Source organism: Halichoerus grypus, chromosome 1 (assembly GCF_964656455.1).
Source record: "Halichoerus grypus chromosome 1, mHalGry1.hap1.1, whole genome shotgun sequence".
Lineage (NCBI taxonomy): Eukaryota > Metazoa > Chordata > Mammalia > Carnivora > Phocidae > Halichoerus > Halichoerus grypus.
In genome coordinates, this window is record NC_135712.1 from 147,778,051 (window position 1) to 147,800,196 (window position 22,146).

Sequence of the window (22,146 nt, forward strand, 5' to 3'; positions counted from 1 at the left end):
GAAAGAGATGGAATTTGCCACTGGGTGGTTCTGGAAAAGTTGGCAAGATATTGTTAGCATGAATTGGAAGGATCAGGAAGACCAGGAAATTGTGTGGTGATCTATTAGGAGGATATTTTCATATTTCAGGGATCATTGATGAGAGCCTAGGGAGATATTGTGGCAATAGAAGTCTAGAAATAGGATTTTCCTTCTTCCAGTTTTACTTACTCAAGGAATTTATTCTACTGCGAAATTTCATTCTTAATACCTTTTGAGCAAAACCTTGTCACCAAAAGAGATGCTAGTTTATTCAAATAAGGAAGAAAAATTAAAAAGTAAGGTCAGCAAGTAGTTCTAAGCAAATACTCAACCTGGCCTATGGCTATGCTTTATCATTTCAGGTATTTGAAGATGTTCACCTTGAGAAACGACCCAATATCCAAGCATTACTTAATTGTACTGACCATATTTTCACATACATTTTTATCCTGGAGATGGGTCTAAAATGGGTGGCCTTTGGATTTGGGAAGTATTTCACCAGTGTCTGGTGCTGGCTTGATTTCATCATTGTGATTGTAAGTTTACCATCTCTGTGTTCCATGCAGGCAGGGGTTGGGGTAGGGGAGGGGAAGATATCATAAGGAAGCTGCTTTTCCTGTGTGCCTTATTTGGGTGCCTCTCCAAAATATTTTTCTTCACAGTACTTGTAAGTAGTTGTCATTTATCCATCAGCAGTCCTGCTTGTCCTGGGTCCCATTCCTCACACTGCACTTCATATTCTCACTACCCCAATACTTTCCATGATGGCACTCATCCACTTATCTCCATAAGCACTGCTTATGTCTGATGTATACCTAGAATAACTTTGAGTATCCCACCCGTCTTCTTCCAACTTTCTATTTTCTCTCAAGACTTCTCAAAGAAGGTCAGCAGCCAACAGACTAGGCTGGTCTCCATCTTAATTGTCAAGCAACATAAGAGGATTATTCACATACATTCTTTCATTTAATCTGCACAACAATGTTCTGAGTTAAGCAGAGTTATACATTACCTACCATATTACAGATAAGGAAACTTGAAGCTCAGATGGTCAGCAACTTGTTTCAGATGAAACTGGAATTCACACCTTGGTCTGCGTGATGCTAAGGCTAATAATAGTACATCACATTTATCGAGTGCTTTCTCTATGCCAGGTATTCTTCCATATGCTTCATAAGCATTCTTTCTTTTAGTTATCACAACCACTCCATATGGTAGGTACTATTATTTTTTCTCATATACACAGGGAGAAACTGAGTAATAGAGAAGTTAAGAAACATGTCAAAAATTGGCCAGCTAGAAGTGGTGGAGATGAAACTCAAACCCAGTAAGCCTCACTCCAAAGTCCTTGATTTTAACATCTATATTCTTTCTACCATGTGTTAATTAGTTAGACTTTGTCCCTGCTATTTAAAGAAGTAGACATGACAAATGCATAAGCATAAGCCATGTGGTCAACATAGCAACTGGAAAACCATAATGTTGTTAATGTTGTTGGTGGACACAAATAGGCATGTTGTTCAGGCATTTTAGAAAGGCATCAGTGCCACGGGAGCTCCAACAGGAATAATAAAAAAGAATAAAAATATCCACATGTCTGTAAACCCTATCAGTTAACAGCATGCAAATCACTTTGAACCCATTATATTATAGTATAGTGAAGAACCCGTAAGACAGTGGACAGATGATTGGTATCTCCGTTCTAGAGACCTGTGGTCTACTGACCTTAAACTCAGGAAACTGATCCTAAAGTTATCTTGTCTGCTCTCTTTCTGTGTAACCTTAGGCAAAGTACTTCCCCCTTTTAATAAGTCTTCACCTTAATAAAAATGAGAGTATAGACTACAAATTGCCCAAATTAGACCAGACACAAATGGAAAACATAAATCTAACAATAACCATTTAAAATATCAAAACAGTAGTTCAACACCACACTGTCAAAAACGGGCACCAGGCCCAGATGGTTTTACAGGCAAGTTTTACCAAACTTTCAAGAAATAGTGCTATATACTGAATGTTTGCATCCCCTAAAATTCATATGTTGAAACCTAACAGCCAATGTGTTTGTATTTGGAGGTGGTACCTTTGGGAGGTGATTAGGTTATGAGGGCAGAGCCCTCATGAATGGGGCTAGCAATGTATAAAAGAGACCCCACAGGGCTTCCTCGCCCCTTCTGTCAGTGAAGACATAGAGAGAAGAAAACTATCTATGAGTCAGGATGTGATCTCTCACCAGACACTGATTCTGTTGGCACCTTGATCTTGGACTACCCAGCCTCTAGACTGTGAGAAATAATTTCTGTTATTTATAAGCAACCCAGGCTTTGATATTCTGTTATAGCAGCCTGAACTAAGATAAACAGTTAATCCCAACCTTATTCAGATTGTTATAAAGAATAAAAAAAGAGGAAGTTTGCATACTTTATTTGATGAGACAAGTATAATCTTGGTAACAAAATGAATGGAACAAAAATGAGTACAACATGAAAAGAAATAATCTTGTAATTATTTATTTTTATAAATCCCAGAGAAAGCACTTGATAAGTATGGTCCAATATTACTATTATTAACATTAGTATCATATAGACCAAGGTGTGAATCCCAGTTCCACCTGAAACAAGTTGCTAATCCTCTGAGCTTCAGCTTTCTTTGTCTATAACATGATAAGTGATATATAATGCTACTTAATTCATAACATTATTATGCAGATTAAATAAGAGAATGTATGTAAATAATCCTTTTTTTTTTATTAAAAAAAAATTTTTAGAGACAGCGTGTGAGTGGGGGGTGGAGGAGGGACAGGAGAAAGAGAATCCTAAGCAGACTCCATTCTCAGCGCAGAGCCTGTCATGGATCCTGATCTTACAACCCTGAGATCATGACCTGAGCCAAAGCAAGAGTCAGATGCTCAACCAACTGAGCCACCCAAGCACCCCGTGAATAATCCTTTTATGTTGCTTGTTAATCAACATTATATAAAATGATCTTTATAGTTTTGAAGTAGAAAAATATAAACAGAGCCACAAAAAATATGTATCTAAATTCAACTATATCAAAATGTAAAACTTTTGGTTTTTTATTCAATAGAATTGTAATTATAAAGACAGGCTAGAGCTGGAGACAGTTCTTGCCATATGCATAACAGAAAATTATTATCCACAGTATATAAAAACTCTCTACAGATCAACAAGAAAAAGACAACTTAGTGTAAGAATGGGAGAAGGATGCAAACAGGCAATTCACATAAGGAACACAAGTTACTAATGAATATATGAAGAAATACACACTAGCTTTATTACCAGTTAGCATAGAAGTGCATATTAAAATGAGAGACTTTGTGTTATTCATCAGACTGACAAAAATTTTAAAGTTGGATAATTTCTAATATTGAGAAAGATATAAGAAAATGGAATCTCTAATCACTGCTAACAACTTAATTGGTAACAGTTATTTTAGGGAAAATTTTGCACATTAAGTATAATTACAAATGAGCCCAATTTATTATCCATAAATACCACTTCTAGTTATACATCTATGGAAAACTCTTGTGTATGTATGCAGGAAAAATGCACACATCTGTCCAGTTTGTTGTTCATAATAGCAAAGAATTGGAAATAACCTAGATATTCACCAAGGGGGAATGGATCCATAAAATACGAATATTTCTATGCTGTAATATTTTATAACAGTTAAAGGAACAAACCACAAGAATATGTATATCAAAATGGTGAATGTCAAAACAGTACAGAGTAATAAATGCAATTTAGATAGAAAAAAAGATAAAACCAGCAGAAGACTTCCCACCTTAAGAGTACTGTAGAGTGGGAAAGAATGTGGGTATTTTTATGTCTGCATGTATCATCAATGCGCCCCAATTTGGTGGAATAGGAGACTGGGGATAACCTTATCAGGTGAAAGGTGTACAGTGTCCCTCTAGGGACCCTTCTTCCCCACCTGTGATAAGAGTTATTTGGTAAAGCCAGAAGAACTGCTAAACTGTGCCATCCTTTTCCCTCTGGCTAGGAACAAGGTAGAAGGAGGTATTTGTGGAAAAGCTGCTGAAATAACTCTCCCAACAGGCAATGCTATTACAAACAAGAGAACAAACAAAAAGCCTATTTTAGAAACCTTTATAAAGAGTTTATTTATTTATTTATTTGACAGAGAGAGAGAGACAGAGAGAGCACAAGCAGGGGGAGTGGCAGGCAGAGGGAGAAGCAGGCTCCCCGCTGAGAGCCCCGATGTGGGGCTCGATCCCAGGACCCTGGGATCATGACCCGAGCCAAAGACAGACACTTAACTTACTGAGTCACCCAGGCGCCCCTGGAAAACCTTTATAAATAAAAGCATTTTGAATTGATGGTGATTTTTTTTTAAAAAATTGATTATACATTTTAAAATTTTGTTATTCTGCCATATTAGCTCACTTAATTTCTCTCAATTTGCTAGTATTTTACTACTACAATGAGATTGGCAGGGGAATGATTTTAGATAATAGTGAACTCTGATATCAGCATAGTCAGTCATAGGATAATTCACTTCCTGTCCTGCTGAGCAACCCTTCTTTCAAGTTGAACCTCTGAAGGCTCTGCATAATCAGTAAGAATGACTAGAATCTGCAAATAGTGGTCTTCAACTCAAGCTCATTATATTTAAGTTTCAATTTAGTGTATTTGCAGAGCTTTCCAGTCCTTAGTCCTTACCCACTGGGAAGAACTATGTTGGGAGAAAAAATTGGATTTAATTCCCCCAAAAGGAGGCATCTGAGTGAGGGGAAATATTAGCAAACAGTTTATTATTTTGTTGTAACTTTTTATTATATTGTTTCAAACTTATAGAAAAGTTGCAAGAAATGGTGTAAAGAACCTCTTATAGTCTTTCCCCAAGTTTACCAATTATTAACATTTCACCCCATCTGCTTTGTCATTTTCTCTCCATTTTTCATTCTAAATTGCTTGAGATTAGGTTGCAGGCACCACAGCCCTTTACCCCTAAACATTCCAGTGTGTATTTCCTAAGAAAAAGGATACTGTCTCACACAGTCACAGCACAATTATCAAAGTTAGGAAATTTAACATGACTCAGTAACAAAACCCATATCCATTTTCAAATTTTGTCAATTGTTTCAACAGGTCTTTTATGGTTAATTCTTTCTATCCATCCACCGTGGCCTCCCCTCACCAACCCCAATCCAGGATCCAATTCAGGACCCCAAGTGACACATCACTGTCATGTCCCTTTGGTTTCCTTTAACTCACAGCAATTTCTCAGCTTTTCTTTGTCTTTCATTAAACAAATAATGTAAATGCATTGTCCTCACCTGTATGGGCTGTAGCTCTGGCAAACAAGGAGAAAAATAGTCTCTTCACTTGCCCTCCCACTTCCTGCAGGGGCTGGCTGCTTTCTGTTTCTGGATAATCCACTGAAGGCACCATGTGTCTGCCACTCAGAACGAGGGCTGCCAGTCCCCCACTGGCTTCCCTGGAAACCAAGTCAGGTACACTACCTGTGGCTTCTCTTCCCACCAGGTCTCTGTGACCAGTCTCATTGACTTAAAGAGCTTGAAGTCCTTCCGGACCCTAAGAGCCCTGAGGCCCCTGCGAGCATTGTCTCAGTTCGAAGGAATGAAGGTACATTCTTCAGGCAGATGGGAGGAAGATCAAGCTGTCAGGGAGAGGTGGAAAAGCCAATTGCTCTTCTTGGGCTGGGCTTCCCTTAAATTGCCGAGCTTTTCCTGGGCCCCTTCCCATCCAATCCACTGCTTAGAATTTGAGAGATGGAGAAAAATTTAAGATATAGCATCCATTCTGTGGTAGCCAAGATGGGCTCTGGTTTCCTTTCAATCCTAGGGCAGGTGTCCCATAAGTCTGTAACACTGTCATAAAATGACATTTCTCAAGTGATCCTCAGTGACAACAGAAAGGACCCATTATCTATGGAGCTGAAAGCAGGGCTTGTCATAGGATGCAGGGTTGGGGGGGTTGGAAGTAGAAAGTAAAGACAGAGCTCCAAGAGGTCCAGTCCCACACATCAGGCCCATCCTGAGATCCAGAGCTTGGTGAATCCCATGCATCTGTTATGTTTTTCTTCTGTTTTGTTTTTTTTTAAGGTGGTAGTCAATGCTCTCATAGGTGCCATACCTGCCATTCTGAATGTTTTGCTTGTCTGCCTCATTTTCTGGTTGGTATTTTGTATCCTGGGAGTAAACTTCTTCTCTGGAAATTTTGGAAGATGCGTTAATAGAACAGATATAAACTCAGTTATAAATTACAGCACTGTTGCAAGCAAAACTGAATGTGAAGGTGGAAATTTAACTTGGGTCACCCTTCCAGTCAACTTTGACAATGTGGGAATGGCTTACCTTGCCCTGCTGCAAGTGGTAAGTGCTGTTGGTATGTTTTTTACTGTGAGGAGAGAAACCTTAAAAGAAACATAAATCATTTCTCAGTTTAATAAAAACACAGTGAGCCCATTAAGATATGGAATCAAATCCCAATTCCCCATGTGGAAGCCAATGCCCTCTGGAATTGTTCCCCATTGAGCATCTCCAACTTTGCTGTCTACTGAGCCTCAACCTCCCAACAATGCCCCTTTACATCTCACCCTATCTTGTATGGTGCTTTACTCTCCAGAGCTCCAGCCAAGGAGGACTGGAGCCTCAGATGCAAAACCACACCATTAGCAGCAGTTCTCTGTTGGAAGTCAGTCCGCTGGTCAAACCACAGTTGCCAGGTCTTAGGCAGACAGTGCAAACATGTAGCATCAGGAAAGCCTCAGCCAGGCTCTTTCCAGTAGTTGTTACACAGCCTCTCTAGAAACTTTTAAGGCAGAAATTTCCTTTTTAAAAAAACTTTTTATCTTGTAGAAATGAAGAAGAAAAAAAACCCCAAGACACCCATTTTTTAATTCCCTTCTACTGTTCTTTTAACCGGACATTTTGTCCTGGACGTTCATTCCTGTCTATCTTATATACATCTGCCCAGTGGGTCTTGCTTGCTATTGTATGGCACTTGTCTGTTGACAGCAAGCCTATAATTATGTTCATGTTTATTTGCTTTTGTTACAGGCAACATTTAAGGGCTGGATGGATATTATGTATGCAGCTGTCGATTCCAGAGGGGTGAGCTTTTGTTCTACCATGTTCTAGAGTGCTAGGGTTAAATCAGGGATATCATGACTGCACAGACAGTCTAGAACTTCCCACATCATAGTTCCACCAGCCAGCGTTCTTTGCCTTGTTTTCTTGGGACAATGACTATGAAATAGGGACAAAAGAAGTTCTTATTCATCCTTCCATGAGTATTACATCCTATCTTGCTCCAAAGTCCAGTTCTGTTTCCCCATAGTGACCAGGGAGAAACATTTCAAGGAGGAGATGGAGCCAGAAACAATAGAATCACAAGATGCCTTGATTTTCCTCTCTTACTTCTTTTCCAAATGGGTATTCAGGCAGAAACCAAATTTCAAAAGGTAATAGCCCGAACTGTGGGAAAACCTTACAGCTGGACTAGCGTCTGATAAGAGAGACCTTCCCATGGCTCCAGGCTCAGAGACTAAATGGGTTTCTGGTGATTGCCAACTGTAAAATTCTAGTTAAGTAAAAAGTAATCATGGATTCTGAAAGTTGGAAGAGTACTCAGCCATCTAGTCCATTTCTATGTCCCAGTTGGGAAAATCGAGAATTGGAAAGGAAGAGTGTTGCCCAAAACCATGGAGTAAGCAAATGATTGAATCAAGAATGGAATCAGCATTGTTTACTTTTTCCTATAATCACACACATGTTGTTGTTCTGTTTGAGAGTCTGCAGAGCCTGGTACATAGTAGGTATGTGAGCTGGTAGGGCAGTGGAGGTGGTATGAGAAGTGGGTTATTTTTTTTAAATGTAGGCTCCATGCCCACTGTGGAGCCAAATGTGGGGCTTGAACTCATGACCCTGAGATCAAGACTTGAGCTGAGATCAAGAGTCAGATGCTTAACTGACCGAGCTACCCATGCATGCCAAGAAATGTTACAGTAGTAGTAGTAGAGGCAATTTATAACAAAGACAGTATTTTAAAATTTTAATGTGCTTTTTTTTTTTTTTTTTTTGGTCTTTTGAATATATGACCTTCATCTTAGTTTAACTTAGACATCCTTGTGCCTTGAAGTGGAGATGGGAGATGGGGAGGAAATCTTATGCAGATGTATGCAGGAAGAGGTGTGTGGCTTACATGTTCCCTGAATGAATGATAGATGGGTGGAGGTGTGTGGAGGGATGCCCATCCTGATGCTGGTCCTGGAACATTATGGCTGGTGTGTATGTACTGGCTTCTAGCATGATGATGCCCTTGTCTGTGTAGTCACAGAGAATCTTGCTGGTCTCAAATATTGGTGAAACCATGGGCCTTTCTCCCCATTTAATTCCTCCTGGTCTCAAACACTGACTCTATGCCGTGTCCTCTACATGGTCCCCTGACCCAGCAGTCTACTCCCATCTCTTGCCAAAAGCCCATCATGGCAGGCCTATGGCTATCGACTCCATGTCCAAGCCTCATGAAAACCGAAAAATTTGAGAGACTCTCTCTGTCTAATTATGCTACTCTAACCTCTTAACTCATCCTGCCTGTCCAGTGTATCCAAGGCCTTCCCAGCAGCAGCTTCCTCTTAGAAAAATACAGAATTTGAGCAAGAATATCCTCTTTGTACCCCCATGTTCTCTTCAATTTACTGAATCCCAAGTCCCTTCTCCAAACCCAAAGAGGGTGAATCAGGACACACATCTCAAGGCTCTGATGTTCTCTGTCTCTCTCTTTTTCTGACAATTAGGTACAACAGGGGTGATCTTTTGTCCTTTCCTCTTCCTCTTCTTATCTGAACCTCTCTTTGCAGGACTGTTAGCCTGCTATATAATCTTATTTTAATTATTTTTTTATTATTTTTTAAGATTTTATTTATTTATTTGACAGAGGGAGACACAGCGAGAGAGGGAACACAAGCAGGGGGAGTGGGTGAGGGAGAAGCAGGCTTCCCGTGGAGCAGGGAGCCTGATGTGGGGCTCGATCCCAGGACCCTGAGATCATGACCTGAGCCGAAGGCAGACGCTTAACAACTGAGCCATGCAGGCGCCCCTATAATCTTATTTTAAATATCAGATGCTGATAGTGATTCTTTCTTTCCATTGTATCGTTTCTGTACTAATTCCTACCCCTAGTTCAAACAAATGGACATCTCAAGCCAACTGGGACTAAGGTCCTGTACTCTTCAAGACAAAAGACAAAAATGTTTTCAAATATTACCTTCATTACATTAGTCTGTACGGTGGGTGTTGAATAACAAATATCATAAAAACATTCAGCAGGTGACAGAGCTATCAACACTCATACCTATATCTTTGAATGTGATCTGGAGAAAGAAAAGAGAAATTGTCCTGCCACCTATGCCCAAAGTGTATAAAGCCAATGACAATGTAAAGAACTTGTATGAAAGGGATTTTGGATGCTTTTGGTCATACTTTGAGTTGGGGCAACTTGGTTGTAGTCCATTTTTGTGTCTGTTCTATAGCTTGACTATTCATTCACTCATCCATCCATCCATCCAAACATTCATTCAATGTGTATTGAGAATCTACATGTCACAAAGTATTCTAGGACCTAGGAATTCAAGAGTGACAGGACACAAACACAGACCAAATACAACAGTGGGCTCTAATATGAAGGATGTTATCATTCATCAAGAGTTGGTAGTTAGTCACCATGCCTGATGGGACTGTGCCCCTTCTCCAGTGGCCTTATCTCCAGTCTGGCTCCTTCCAGTTATGTGTCCATATAGACATCCTAGACACCCTCTCAAAGGACACATGTGATCATGCCACTCCCCTCTCTTACAATCCTTTCATGATTCTCCATTGCTTAGAAGAAAAAGTCTAACCCTCTTGTCACATGCCCTCCCCATTGCATGGTACTAGTCAGGCTCCTCTAGGGGAAACTAAAAGAGGGTTTCCTTACAGGGGCCATGGCTGTTCAGGAACCCGAGTAGTTAATGTTACTGCTGAGAAACACTTTGGTCTTCTAGATAAGCCAGTTAAGATGGCTTATAATTTTCTCCAGTAATTGTTTTCTTTTCTTGTTGAAAAAATCCCTAACAGAAAGATCTACAGCCAGGGTTTGAGGAGAAACCAGAAAACTACCTTTTCTTCGTGGCTTTTATCATCTTTGGTTCATTCTTTACGCTGAATCTTTTTATTGGTGTTATTATTGACAACTTCAACCAACAGCAGAAAAAGATAAGTATGGGGGTTGTCCTGATTTGGTATTTTCACCTCTCTTTTCCAAAGGGCTTGGATAGAACACAGTTCTAATCTAGATTGCTGTGCAAAGTAACGTTTATCATCTGTATGGGAACAAAGCCACCTGGAGAAGATTCTTGAAGATATGGCTGAAAAGAGACTGAGAACAGCTGGGTTTTATTAAATCATTGTTTTTACTTTCCATTCTACCTTCTTAAGTGGAGGACATTGTTAAACCCCAACAGAAAAACAAGTACCAGGATTAGTATTTATGACACTATAGTCATATTTTAGTAACCTTTCAAGTGTACCTTGTTATCCAGGATAAAAAGAAAAACTCTTCTCTTCCAGCAAACTTGTGTCCTGGCTTCCAGCACGTAAGTCTAAGCAGATTTATTGAACTTGGAAAGATGTTTGGGGAAGCAGCAGGTTTTTTTAGTGAGATTTTTTTCTTCATGCATTATAATAAACAGATGTTTATTTTTTTCTGATTCTGTAATTCACAGGGGATCTGTAGTAAATGTGGAAAATAAAGATTAAAAAAATTTAAACCACTCATAAGGTGACCATCAAATGATAACAATTTTAGATTAAGCTTCATCATTTTGACATAATCTCTTCCAATTACTTTCTCACTGAATATGCATGTATTCCTTGTACATGGTTGAGATTACATGATACTTTTAATTTTGTAGCTTCCCCTCCTCCCCATGAGTTATGAGCCCATGTGATGAAATCATCTTTGTTATAAGAATTTTTCAGAGCTAAATTGCATCCCATTATTATGGATAAATAATAATTTATCTTAATCATTCCCTTATTTTTTGGACATTTAGATCATTTACAAATTTCTTGCTCTTTTAAAACAATCATGAACATTCCTGAAATTCTCTGTGTATCAGCAATTATTTCTTCAGGATAAGTTTCTAGAATTTAAGGCATTAAAGATATATTGTCAAATAACCTTTCAGAACTGCTGTGCTAGGTACTCTTCTTTTGCAAGATGTAAATATGCCTATTTGCTCTGTTCTCACCATTCTTATTTTTATAATTTTTATTATCTTTTCCAGCTTGTTGGTAAAAGTATTATCTCATTGTTTTATATTCATTTATTTGGTCATTTGTGAGGTTATACACTTTTTCACAGATTGATGGCTGTAAGTATTTCTCCCTTTGTCTCTTTTTTAAAGTTGAGATTGTTATCTTTTTCTTATGTTTTTAAGTAGTAAGTCTAATTTGTGACTTCTTATATTTCTATAATGACAGTTTTTATTTATAGACATTTAGTGTTTTTATGGAGTCAGATTCCCAATCTTGTCCTTTTTGGCTTCTTCTCTTGCATGTAGGAACTGAATCCCAAAATCCTAAAATAGGATAACTAAATATTCACCTTTGGTTTTCCTAATTGTTTTTATGGCTCTTTTTAATTTTTTTTGAACTCTTGCAATCTATCCAAGATGTATCCTGATACTGATCAGCCTTCTTAGTGTCTGCTGGAAGAGTCACTCATTGTCCTTCTGTAACTACATTGCTGCTGTTATTTGGAAGTGTGCTGTGTAGAGTCACCTTTGTAATATGCAGCTTGATTGCAATCAATCCCTGCAATTTGGATGTTAGGCCTTGTGATTTTAGATGGAAGCTTACATTTGAAATCACTGTTTTGATCAGGCCATAGTATTTTGTTTTGTTTTGCTTTACTTTTTATTACAGAAAATTTCCACCATGCACAAAAGTATACTAAAATGAACCTACAAGACCCATCACCCAACACGTTTATTGACTTAAGAACATATTTATGGCATCTATGCCCTTATCCAATCCTGTCACCAGATTTTTTAATAGGGCAAGTGACATCACACTGTTTCACCCACATATATTTCAAAACATATCTCTTTTAAAGATAACCACAATTCCATTACCACACCTAAGAAGTTTAACATGAATTCTCTAAATCTGTCAGATATCCAGTCAACATTCAAATTTCCTTGATTCTTTATTTTCTTAAAATATTTATTCATTTATTCATTCTCTGATCAATTGATATTCTTTTGAGGTCAGGATTAAAATCAGGTCCTCCCATTTGACAGATTCCTTGCTCTCTAGAATGACAAGATATTCCAGGGCTAAATCATACTTTTGTGCCAGATCAAGAATCAACCATTTCTCTAAGGAATTCTGGTTTTTTGGGGGGGGGCGGGGAGGTGGTATTCTGAGATCACAACCCGAAATGCACATTGTCATTGCTTTAATGCTTTTTCAGTGGACAGAGCTACTTCAAATTTAGGACTTCAAGGAAATGTATGTGGAAATATGAATACTGTTCATTCAAGTTCAGAACTACAAGGTTTTCACTTAACTTCTTCTCTAATAATAATCTGTATATCCTCTTTTCCACACTGAAAAAACTGATTCTCATGGGCACAGGAAATAATAGAATTAAAATTTTCCATAATTACTCATTTTTGTTTTATCCCCTAAAACACACATAGGACAGTCTCAGAATAATAGTAATATACACTGCTGTGATGAATGTAATTACTGAAGACACTTGTATCTGCCAGGCATCCTGGAACAACCTGGTTAACTTCTAGGGCTGCATTTTTTTTTTTTCACAAAATTTTTTTACTGTGGTACAATATATATAATATGAAATTTACCACCTTAACCATTTTTCGTGTACATTTCAGTGGTATTAAATACATTCATAATGTTGTGTAACCATCACCACTATCCATCCCCATAACTCTTTTCATCTTGTAAAACTGAAACTCTATACCTAATTAGACGATAACTCCCCATTCTCCTTCCCCCTAGCCCTTGGCAGCCACCATTCTACTGTTGCTATGAATTTGACTCTTCTAAGTATCTCATATAAATGGAATCATACAGTATTTGTCTTTTTGTGATTGAGTTATTTCACTTAGCATAATGTTTTCAAGGTTCATCCATGTTGTAGCATATTTCTGAATTTCCTTCCTTTTTAAGGCTGAATAATATTCCATTGTATGTATATACCACATTTTGCTCATACATTCATCTGTTGATGGACACTTGGGTTGCTTCCACATTTTAGCTATTGTGAATAAAGCTGCTATGAATATGAGTGTTCAAATATCTCTTTGAAACCCTGCTTTCAATTCTTTTGGGTATACATCCAGAAGTGGAATTGCTGGATCATATGGTAATTCTATTTTTTAATTTTTTGAGGAACCACTGTATTGTTTTCCACAGAAGCTACCATTTTACATTCCCACCAACAGTGTAATTCTGATTTCTCTTCATGCTCACCAATGCTTGTCTTCTCTTTTTGTGATAGTAGCCATCCTAATGGGTGTGAGGTGGTACCTCATTTTGGTTTTTATTTGCATTTCCCTAATGACTAGTGATATTGAGTGTTTTTTCATGTGCTTATTGGCTATTTGTATATCTTTTTTAGAGAGATGTCTATTCAAGTCCTTTGCCAGTTTTTGAATTGGATTGTTTTATTTGTTTATTTATTTATTTATTTATTTATTTTGAGTGTAATTGACACATGATATTATATTACTTTCAGGTGTACCACATAGTTATTTGACAAGTTTATATGTTATGCCATGATCATCACAAGTGTTGCTATCATCTGTCACCGTACAACACTATTAACAATATCACTGACTGTATTCCTTATATTGTGCCTTTTGTTCCCATGATTTATTCATTCCATAACTGGAAGACTGTACTTCCCACTCCGCTCAACCATTTTACCCATTCCCCACCTCCGTCCCCTCTGACAACCATCTGTTGTTCTCTGTATTTATAGGCCTGGTTCTGCTTTTTGTCTGTTTATTTATTTGTTTTTTAGATTCCACATATGAGTGAAATCATATGGTATTTGTCTTTCTCAGTCTGACTTATTTCACTTAGCATAATACCCTTTAGGTCCATCCATGTCTCAAATGGCATGAACTCATTCTTTTTTATGGTTGCATAATATTCCTGTGTGTGTGTGTGTGTGTATGTGTGTGTGTGTGTACAGGAGTGCACATGCATGTGCACACACACATGTGTACCACATCTTCCTTATCCATTCAGCCATCAGTGGACACTTAGGTTTCTTTCATGTATTGGCTATAATAAATAAGGCTAACAATAAATATAGGGGTGCATATATCTTTTCAAATTAGTGTTTTCATTTTCTTTGGGTAAATACCCAGTAGTAGAATTACTGGATTGTATGATATTTCTATTTTTAATTTTTTGAGGAACCTCCATACTGTTTTCCACAGTGACTAAATCATTTTGCATTCCCACCAGTAGTGCGTGAGGGGTTCTTTTTCTCCACATTCTTGGCAACACTTGTTGTTTTCTGTGTTTTTGATTTTAGCTATTCTGGCAGGTGTGAGGTGACATCTTATTGTAGTTTTGATTTGTATTTCCCTGATGATTAGTGATGTTGAGCACTTTTTCATGTATCGGTTGGCCATTTATATGTCTTCTTTGGAAAAAGATATATTAGGACCTCTGCCCATTTTTTAATTGGACTGTTGAGTTGTATAAGTTATATATTTTGGATATTTACCCCTTATTGGATATATCATTTACAAATATCTTCTCCCATTTAGTAAGTTGCCTTTTTGTTTTGTTGATCATTTCATTCACTGTGAAAAAGCTTTTTATTTTGATGTAGTCCTGATAACTTGTTTTTGCTTTTGTTTCCTTTGCCTCAGGAGACATATCTAGAAAAATGTTGACAAAATTCAACAGTCATTCATGATAAAACTCTTAACAAAGTGGGTGTAGGGGGAACATACCTCAACATAGTAAAGGCCATATATGAAAAACCCATGGCTAACATCATACTCAGTGGGAAAAAACTGAGAGCCTTTCCTCTAAGATCAGGAACAAGACAAGGATGTCCACTCTTGGCACTTTTATTCAACATAGTACTAGAGGTCCTAGCCACAACAATCAGACGAGAAAAATAAAGGAGTCATCCATATTGCTAAAGAAGTTACACCATCACTATTTGCAGATGACATGATACTATACATACAAAATCCTAAAGACTCCACCAAAAAACTACTAGAAGTAATAAATGAGTTCAGTAAAGCTGCAAGACACAAAATTAATACCCAGAAATTGGTAGCATTTCTATACACTAATAATGAAGTAGCAGAAAGAGAAACTAAGAAAACAATTCCATTTAGAATTGCACTTAAAAGAATAAAATACCTAGGAATAAATTTAACCAAAGAGGTGAAAGACCTATACTCTGAAAACTAAAACACTGATGAAAGAAATTGAAGATGACACAAACAAATGGAAAGATATTCCATGCTCGTGGATTAGAAGAATTGATATTGTTTAAATGTCCATACTAACCAAAGCAATCTACAGATTCAATGCAATCCCTATCAAAATACCAGCAGCATTTTTCACAGAGCTAGAACAAATAACACTAAAATTTGTATGGAACCACAAAAGACCCTGAATAATCAAAGCAATCTTGAGAAAAGAAGAACAAAGCTGGAGGTATCACAGTTCCAGATTTTAAGATATACTACAAGGCTGTAATAATCAAAACAGTATGGTACTGGCACAGAAATAGACACAAAGATCAATGGAACAGAATAGAGAGGACAGAAATAAACTCATAGTTACATAGTGAATTAATCTATGACAAAGGAGGCAAGAATGTAAAATGGGTAAAGAGCATTCTCTTCAATAAATGGTGCTGGGAAAACTGGACAACTACATGTAAAAGAATGAAACTGAATCACTTTCTAACACCATATACAAAAATAAACTCAAAATGGATTAAAGACCTAAATGTGAAACCTGAAACCATGAACATTCTAGAAGAGAACACAGATAGTAATTTCTCTGACATTGGCTGTTTTTTTTGTTGTTGTTGTTAAATTTTAGGAGTTTTCCATATATTCTGATTAATCCCTTATCAGATATATGATATATAAATATTTTTCCCCATTCTGTGGGTTGCCTTTTTACTCCATTGATAGTATCTTTTGATGCACATAATTTTAAATTTTCATGAAGTCCCATTTGTCTATTTTTTCTTTTGTTATCTGTGCCTTTGGTATCCTATGCAAGAAATCATTGCCAGATCTAGTCTTATGAAGCTTTTGCCCTATGTTTTCTTCAAAGAGTTTTGTTGTTTTAGATCTTACATTTATGTCTTTGATGTATTTTGAGCTATTTTTGTGTATGGTGTTAAGTAAGAATTTAACTTTATTCTTTTGCATGTGGATATCCAGTTTCCCTAGGACCGTTGTTGAAAAGATGATCCTAGGGATGTATATTTTTGGTCCATACTGGTAGTGGTGAAAATTTAAATCCCACACCATCATCAAGGCAGGCCCAGATTCCCAGATTCTCAGGGAAGACGGGGTTTTTACCCATAGTCCAGACTAAGACAGTTTCCTACTTGTATTCCACTGCCTATTGACAGATTCTGTTTTTTTCTTCACCCTTTCATCGGCAGCACTTAAGGAGTCTCAGATTCATGCAGGGTCCTTGGCATAAACCTTTTCCCCATGACTCCCTTGTAGTTATTAAGGCCCAAGATTCTAGTTTTTACAGAGATTAGCAAATGCTCTTAGGCCAGCAGTGGCTTCAGGCTAATTTGCTACTCTTTGATCACTGTTGATTTTCAGACGCCGGAGATTTTCCTTACTTTTGTGCAAGTTTAGCTATACATTTTAAAAGAATTCTGTTCTAATTTACCCAGCATTTCTAGATATTTTACTTCCTCCTAAAATTTCCAGAAATGAAAATTCTTGTTCATATTTCTATTTGTTCTTGCTCAAAAGTGAAAACATTTAAAGCTCTCTAGTTCTTTTTTCTCTGAGAATGGGTCTGGAAAATTTTATTAATAGCAATATATGCATTTATTCATTTATTTAAGAGAATTTTAATTGCCATTTGGTGAGATTTTTGTTTAAATTTTTGTTACTAATATCTACTTTTCTTGGATTGTGATTTGATTTATGCAACCTAAAATATACTCAATTTTTTAAAGATGTGGATGTTTGCAAACAGTATGTAATCTTTGTTCATATTCTAAAAAGTAAGATATAGCTTATAAAAGTAGCATTTTTTCCTTTCCTTAATTTAAATCTTGTTTCAGCCCTCCTATAGAGTCCAGCCTCTTTTGCTTCCCAATGGAATTTTAGGAATTGTTGATAGAATGTAATATAACTTTGAAACTATTTCTGAAAATTCAGAACTTGTTTCCAAAAAAACCTGTTAATGATAATTAGCTCTCATCTTCTCCAAATACTTAGGTGATGAAGACATTTTTATGACAGAAGAACAGAAGAAATACTATAATGCAATGAAAAAATTAGGATCCAAAAAACCTCAAAAGCCCATTCCAAGACCTCTGGTGAGAGCAATTGATTCATTCTAAATACATAGATCCATTAAGTGGTCTTGAGCTCAGATGTCTGCAGTGCTGTTCTTTATTTTTTAAGTTTACAGACATTATCTAAGAACTCAACAAAGACCCAGATACACTGGTGTCTGGCTCAAGTCCTTAGGAAAATTAGACATTCAAATTCAATAATAAGAACTTGAGCAACAACTTTCATTTGCTTTTTAGTGAGCACAAAATAGGTGCTTAGTATATACTCATTGCAATGATGTAAACTTAATAGTTTGTTTTAACTAAATCTTTTTTTAAAATTTAAAGTCCAGTATAGTTAACGTACAGTGTTATATTAGTTCCAGGTGTACAATGTAGTGATTCAGCACTTCCATACGTAACCCAGGGCTCATCATGACAGGTGCACTCCTTAATCCCCCCCAACCACGTCCCCTCTGGTAACCATCACTTCTCTATAGTTAAGAGTCTGTCTCTTGGTTTGCCTCTCTCTTTTTTGCCCCGTTGTTCATTTGTTTTGTTTCTTAAATTCCACATATGAGTGAAATCATATACCATTTGCCTTTCTCTGACTTATTTCACTTAGCATTATTCTCTCTAGCTCCATCCAGGTCATTGCAAATGGCAAGATAGCATTCTTTTTATGGCTGAATAATATTCCTTTGTATATATACCACATCTTCTTTACCCATTCATCAGTTGATGGACACTTGGGCTGTTTCCATAATTTGGCTATTATAGATAATGCTGCTATAAGTATCGGGGGGAATGTATCCCTCTGAATTAGTATTTTTGTATTATTTGGGTAAATACCCAGTAGTGTGACGGCTGGATCTTAGGTAGTTCTATTTTTGGGTTTTTGAGGAAACTCCATACTGTTTTCCACCAGTTTGTATTCCCACCAACAGTACATGAGTGGTCCTTTTTCTCCACATCCTCACCTACACCCATTGTTTCTTATGTTGTTAATTTTAGCCATTCTGACAGGTGTGAGGTGATATCTCATTATAGTTTTGACTAAATATTGACCAATTTAAAATGCATTTATAATATCTTTTTCCAGCCTTTTCTGGTGTGAAGTCTAGGTCATGCATACTGGCTTCCACTTCATCAGTATTTATCATAAAATTTCTATATCAGGACTTGACAAAAAAAGGGACAGATAGTAAATATTGTAGGCTTTGCAGGCCACAATGTCTCTGCCACCACTATTCAGCTCTGCCATATAACACAAAAGCAGCCATAGATAGTATAGAACAATGTGCATGGCTGTGCTCTAGTGCAACTTGATTTATAGACACTAAAACTTGGATTTCTTTAATTTTCACATGTCAAAATTTTATTTTCCTTTTCAGTTCTTTCCCCAGCATTAAAAAATATAAAATCACAGGCTATACAAAAACCAGTAGTGGGCCAGATCTGGCCTACAGGATATAGTTTGCTGACCCTTGCTCTCGATGAATCTTGCTTTATCAGGTACTCCAGAGCTGTCTAACTGAGGAGCTGGAACCTGAACGCATCAGATTATAAAGTAATATGCTAGGCATAGTTGGTAGGTCTGACAAGTAAGTTTGAAGGTTTTCAAGGCAGGGAGGGTCAATGGGCAAGTTCAGGAAAGTAGTATGGGAGAAGGGCTTGATATCCGAAGCATGTATAGGATTTAGAGATTTTCATTTGAACACGAGACCCCAAATTATCAAAGGTATGTTTAGTTTACTGCTATTCCCATGACTCAGAAAAGAGCCTGGCTTAAAGTGTATTCTCAGTAATTATTATTTGAATGAAAGAGTATGTTTTAGGGTACACACAGAGTCCATCCCACTAGGATTAAATATTTGTGTTGCACTAAAAATATCTGGGAATGTTAGGGCAAAGTGTTTAGAATTTATACAATGAAGAATTTTTTACTGAGAGGTTAATGAGACAATTATATCTGGAAAGGTTCTTATTTGAACTTGAGCCAACAAAAAAGACAAAGAGAATTTTTATTTACATGTGCATGCTGTGCAACCACTGACTCAATACCAGTTGGTCCTAGATTTGAAATTAACTAAAAGAATCATGAGACACAATAGGTTCCCACATATTTAACCATTTATTTCATAAAGAATATGAATCAAAAGGCAGCACATAGCCAAACACAAGTTGCAATGACACAGCTGCAGCTTTGAGGCCTCTCCCCTGCACTGGGCATGCTAAGCTGCAAGGGATGAGTTTCAGGTGGGCAAGGACTACTTTATCCGAGGCAAGCTTCTACCTCCATGCTTTAACTATGTCTTCTGGCATGTTCATCACATGGTTCATCTGGAAATAGGTGTCATGCCATAGCCCTCCCTGTGTAGCTACAGCTTACCAGTCAGGGCTTCACAAGGAGTAACTCCAACAAGCAGGTATCATCTCCCCAGTTATGTATCACATTTACCTTAACTGCTATATTCCAGAGAGCACTGTTGCATGAGATAAATACATATTCCAGATGTCCCTAGTTTGAGTTAAGATTTTAAAATCAGCTGTTAACCCTTAACTTTATCTCCCCACAGACTTTTTTTAATCTCTAAAATCTAAATATTATTTTTGACCTTTGTAACAAATGAATAGCAATTGCATGGGGGTGGGGGGGAGTCTAGCTGTTTTAACCTGAGCAGTGATGCATTTTATTTTTAACATTTGAGGAAGGGATCTGGAATCATTTCTGATTCTTTCTGAACCATCCACATAGATGATACTGAGGTGTAGGATTCACTGTACCTTCTAAAGTGATATCGAATGCTTTTTGATATCTACCAGTTTAGGTAACTTGTATTCTTGATCTCTGTTTCTCTAAATCCTGGAGTTAAACTATTAGGCCTAGGCTTACTCTCCCTCACTGTTGTTCTTGCCAATCACTGTGATTCCCTGGAGAGCACTCTTAAAAGTATCTTTTCTCCAGGTCCTTTCTGACTTCCTAGAAGTGTTCTCACACAGCAAATGCAATTGACTTTCAAGTTTCTTCTCCAGACTCCTTGATAAAAGTTTTAATGATTCTGGGACAAAATTTCAAAGACACCAACTTAAATGTAGTATCCCTCCAGTGCTGTCCCTATCCTCTTTCTTCTCATGGTCCTTGCTCTCCCTGACTGATATCGTCCACTCTCATAGTTTTAGTTAATGTCAGTATTGGTGCCATTGAACTCCACATCTGCATTCCAGCTCTGCACCTGAGCTCCAAACCCATACCTTTACCTGCCCAAGGTCCTCAGATTCCCCACTGGCCCCTCAAATTCAGTGTTCTCAGGACAGATCTTATCATTTCCCTCCAAAGTGCCTCATTCTCTGTTCTCTTGAATGGCTCCACCAACCAGAACGATAGCCTCAACCTATCATTTCCCCATAGCCACCTCCATTCAAACTTACTCCTTCTGCATCTATTTCCATATTAGCTCTTAAACCTAAATGCTTATATCTCTCTCCACTATTACCACCACAAACCAACATCATCTTTTGTCTGATTACCATAAGAGATACCTAGGGTTCTAAAAATGATTCTCAGGAGTTTATGAGTTTTCTAAATAGACTAGTGTATGTATATTTCAATTAGATGATAATATGATATAAAATACCTTAATGTATACATATATTGTAAAACAACCCATTTACAGTCAAGAATACCATACAATATTCATGTCTGAGTTTGTGTTTAAGAATAGTTTTCCACTAAGTAAAGAGAAGTAGTGCTTCACAGCTGTTAGATTACAGAAAATATAGTGAGACAATTGAGTCATTTCACTGTACGTGGTGGATTAGGCATGCAAACTTGAGCTAGAACCTGAACCAGAGTAATTAACATATACTTACTTTGTGAGTAGTATGACCATCTATGTACCAACCAATATGTAAGTTCACCATCAATAATAAAATGAAATAATCAATTTTTCTATTTCTGTTTTTAGTAATCATTACATCACAATCCCATTTATCTAGCCTTATTTTCAAGTGAACCATATTTAGAAAATTGGCATTCAAGAACTGCTTGAATACAGAGTTTTGGTTAAGTATACTTAGGTCTGATCATTCTGAATTAACAAGTGGAGGCTTGGAGATGTTAATTCCATTTCGTCCAACATAATTATGTGAGTAGGTATTCTCTGCATTAATATTATTGAAGCCCAAATAAAGAAACAGATGAAATATAGAAACTGAAGTTCATCTTTTTATTATTAAATCCAATAGGAGCTGTTTTATTTCAGCAAAACATCATCCATCACATCAAAGTTATGTCATTACCAAACATTTTTTTCGTTTTAAAATGGAATTAAAGCTATAAGCTTACAACTTCAAAAACAGTTACATAATTAAATTTAAATGAAAATGTAAATGCAAGAATTTCTTGTTGTTTAAAACGGGTGTGCATTTTTTAAGAAACTGCTTCAATTGTAAGAGAGGACAAATTCTGTTGTATGTGCCTTTTTTGTGTATGTGATTTCATTCTTACAATGCAAAA

The 22,146-nt window shown here is 37.0% G+C and overlaps 1 protein-coding gene across 1 annotated transcript in view; it reads left to right on the forward strand.

The window, feature by feature from the left end:
• The window catches only part of SCN11A (sodium voltage-gated channel alpha subunit 11), a 90,137-nt gene that overhangs the window by 62,717 nt on the left and 5,274 nt on the right, over positions 1–22,146 (forward strand). The window contains exons 20-25 of the mRNA XM_078073458.1: positions 384–557; positions 5,550–5,651; positions 6,131–6,400; positions 7,088–7,141; positions 10,145–10,286; positions 17,569–17,669. Of these exons, the coding sequence (XP_077929584.1) occupies positions 384–557; positions 5,550–5,651; positions 6,131–6,400; positions 7,088–7,141; positions 10,145–10,286; positions 17,569–17,669 (843 nt within the window). The remainder of the gene's footprint in view (positions 1–383; positions 558–5,549; positions 5,652–6,130; positions 6,401–7,087; positions 7,142–10,144; positions 10,287–17,568; positions 17,670–22,146) is intronic.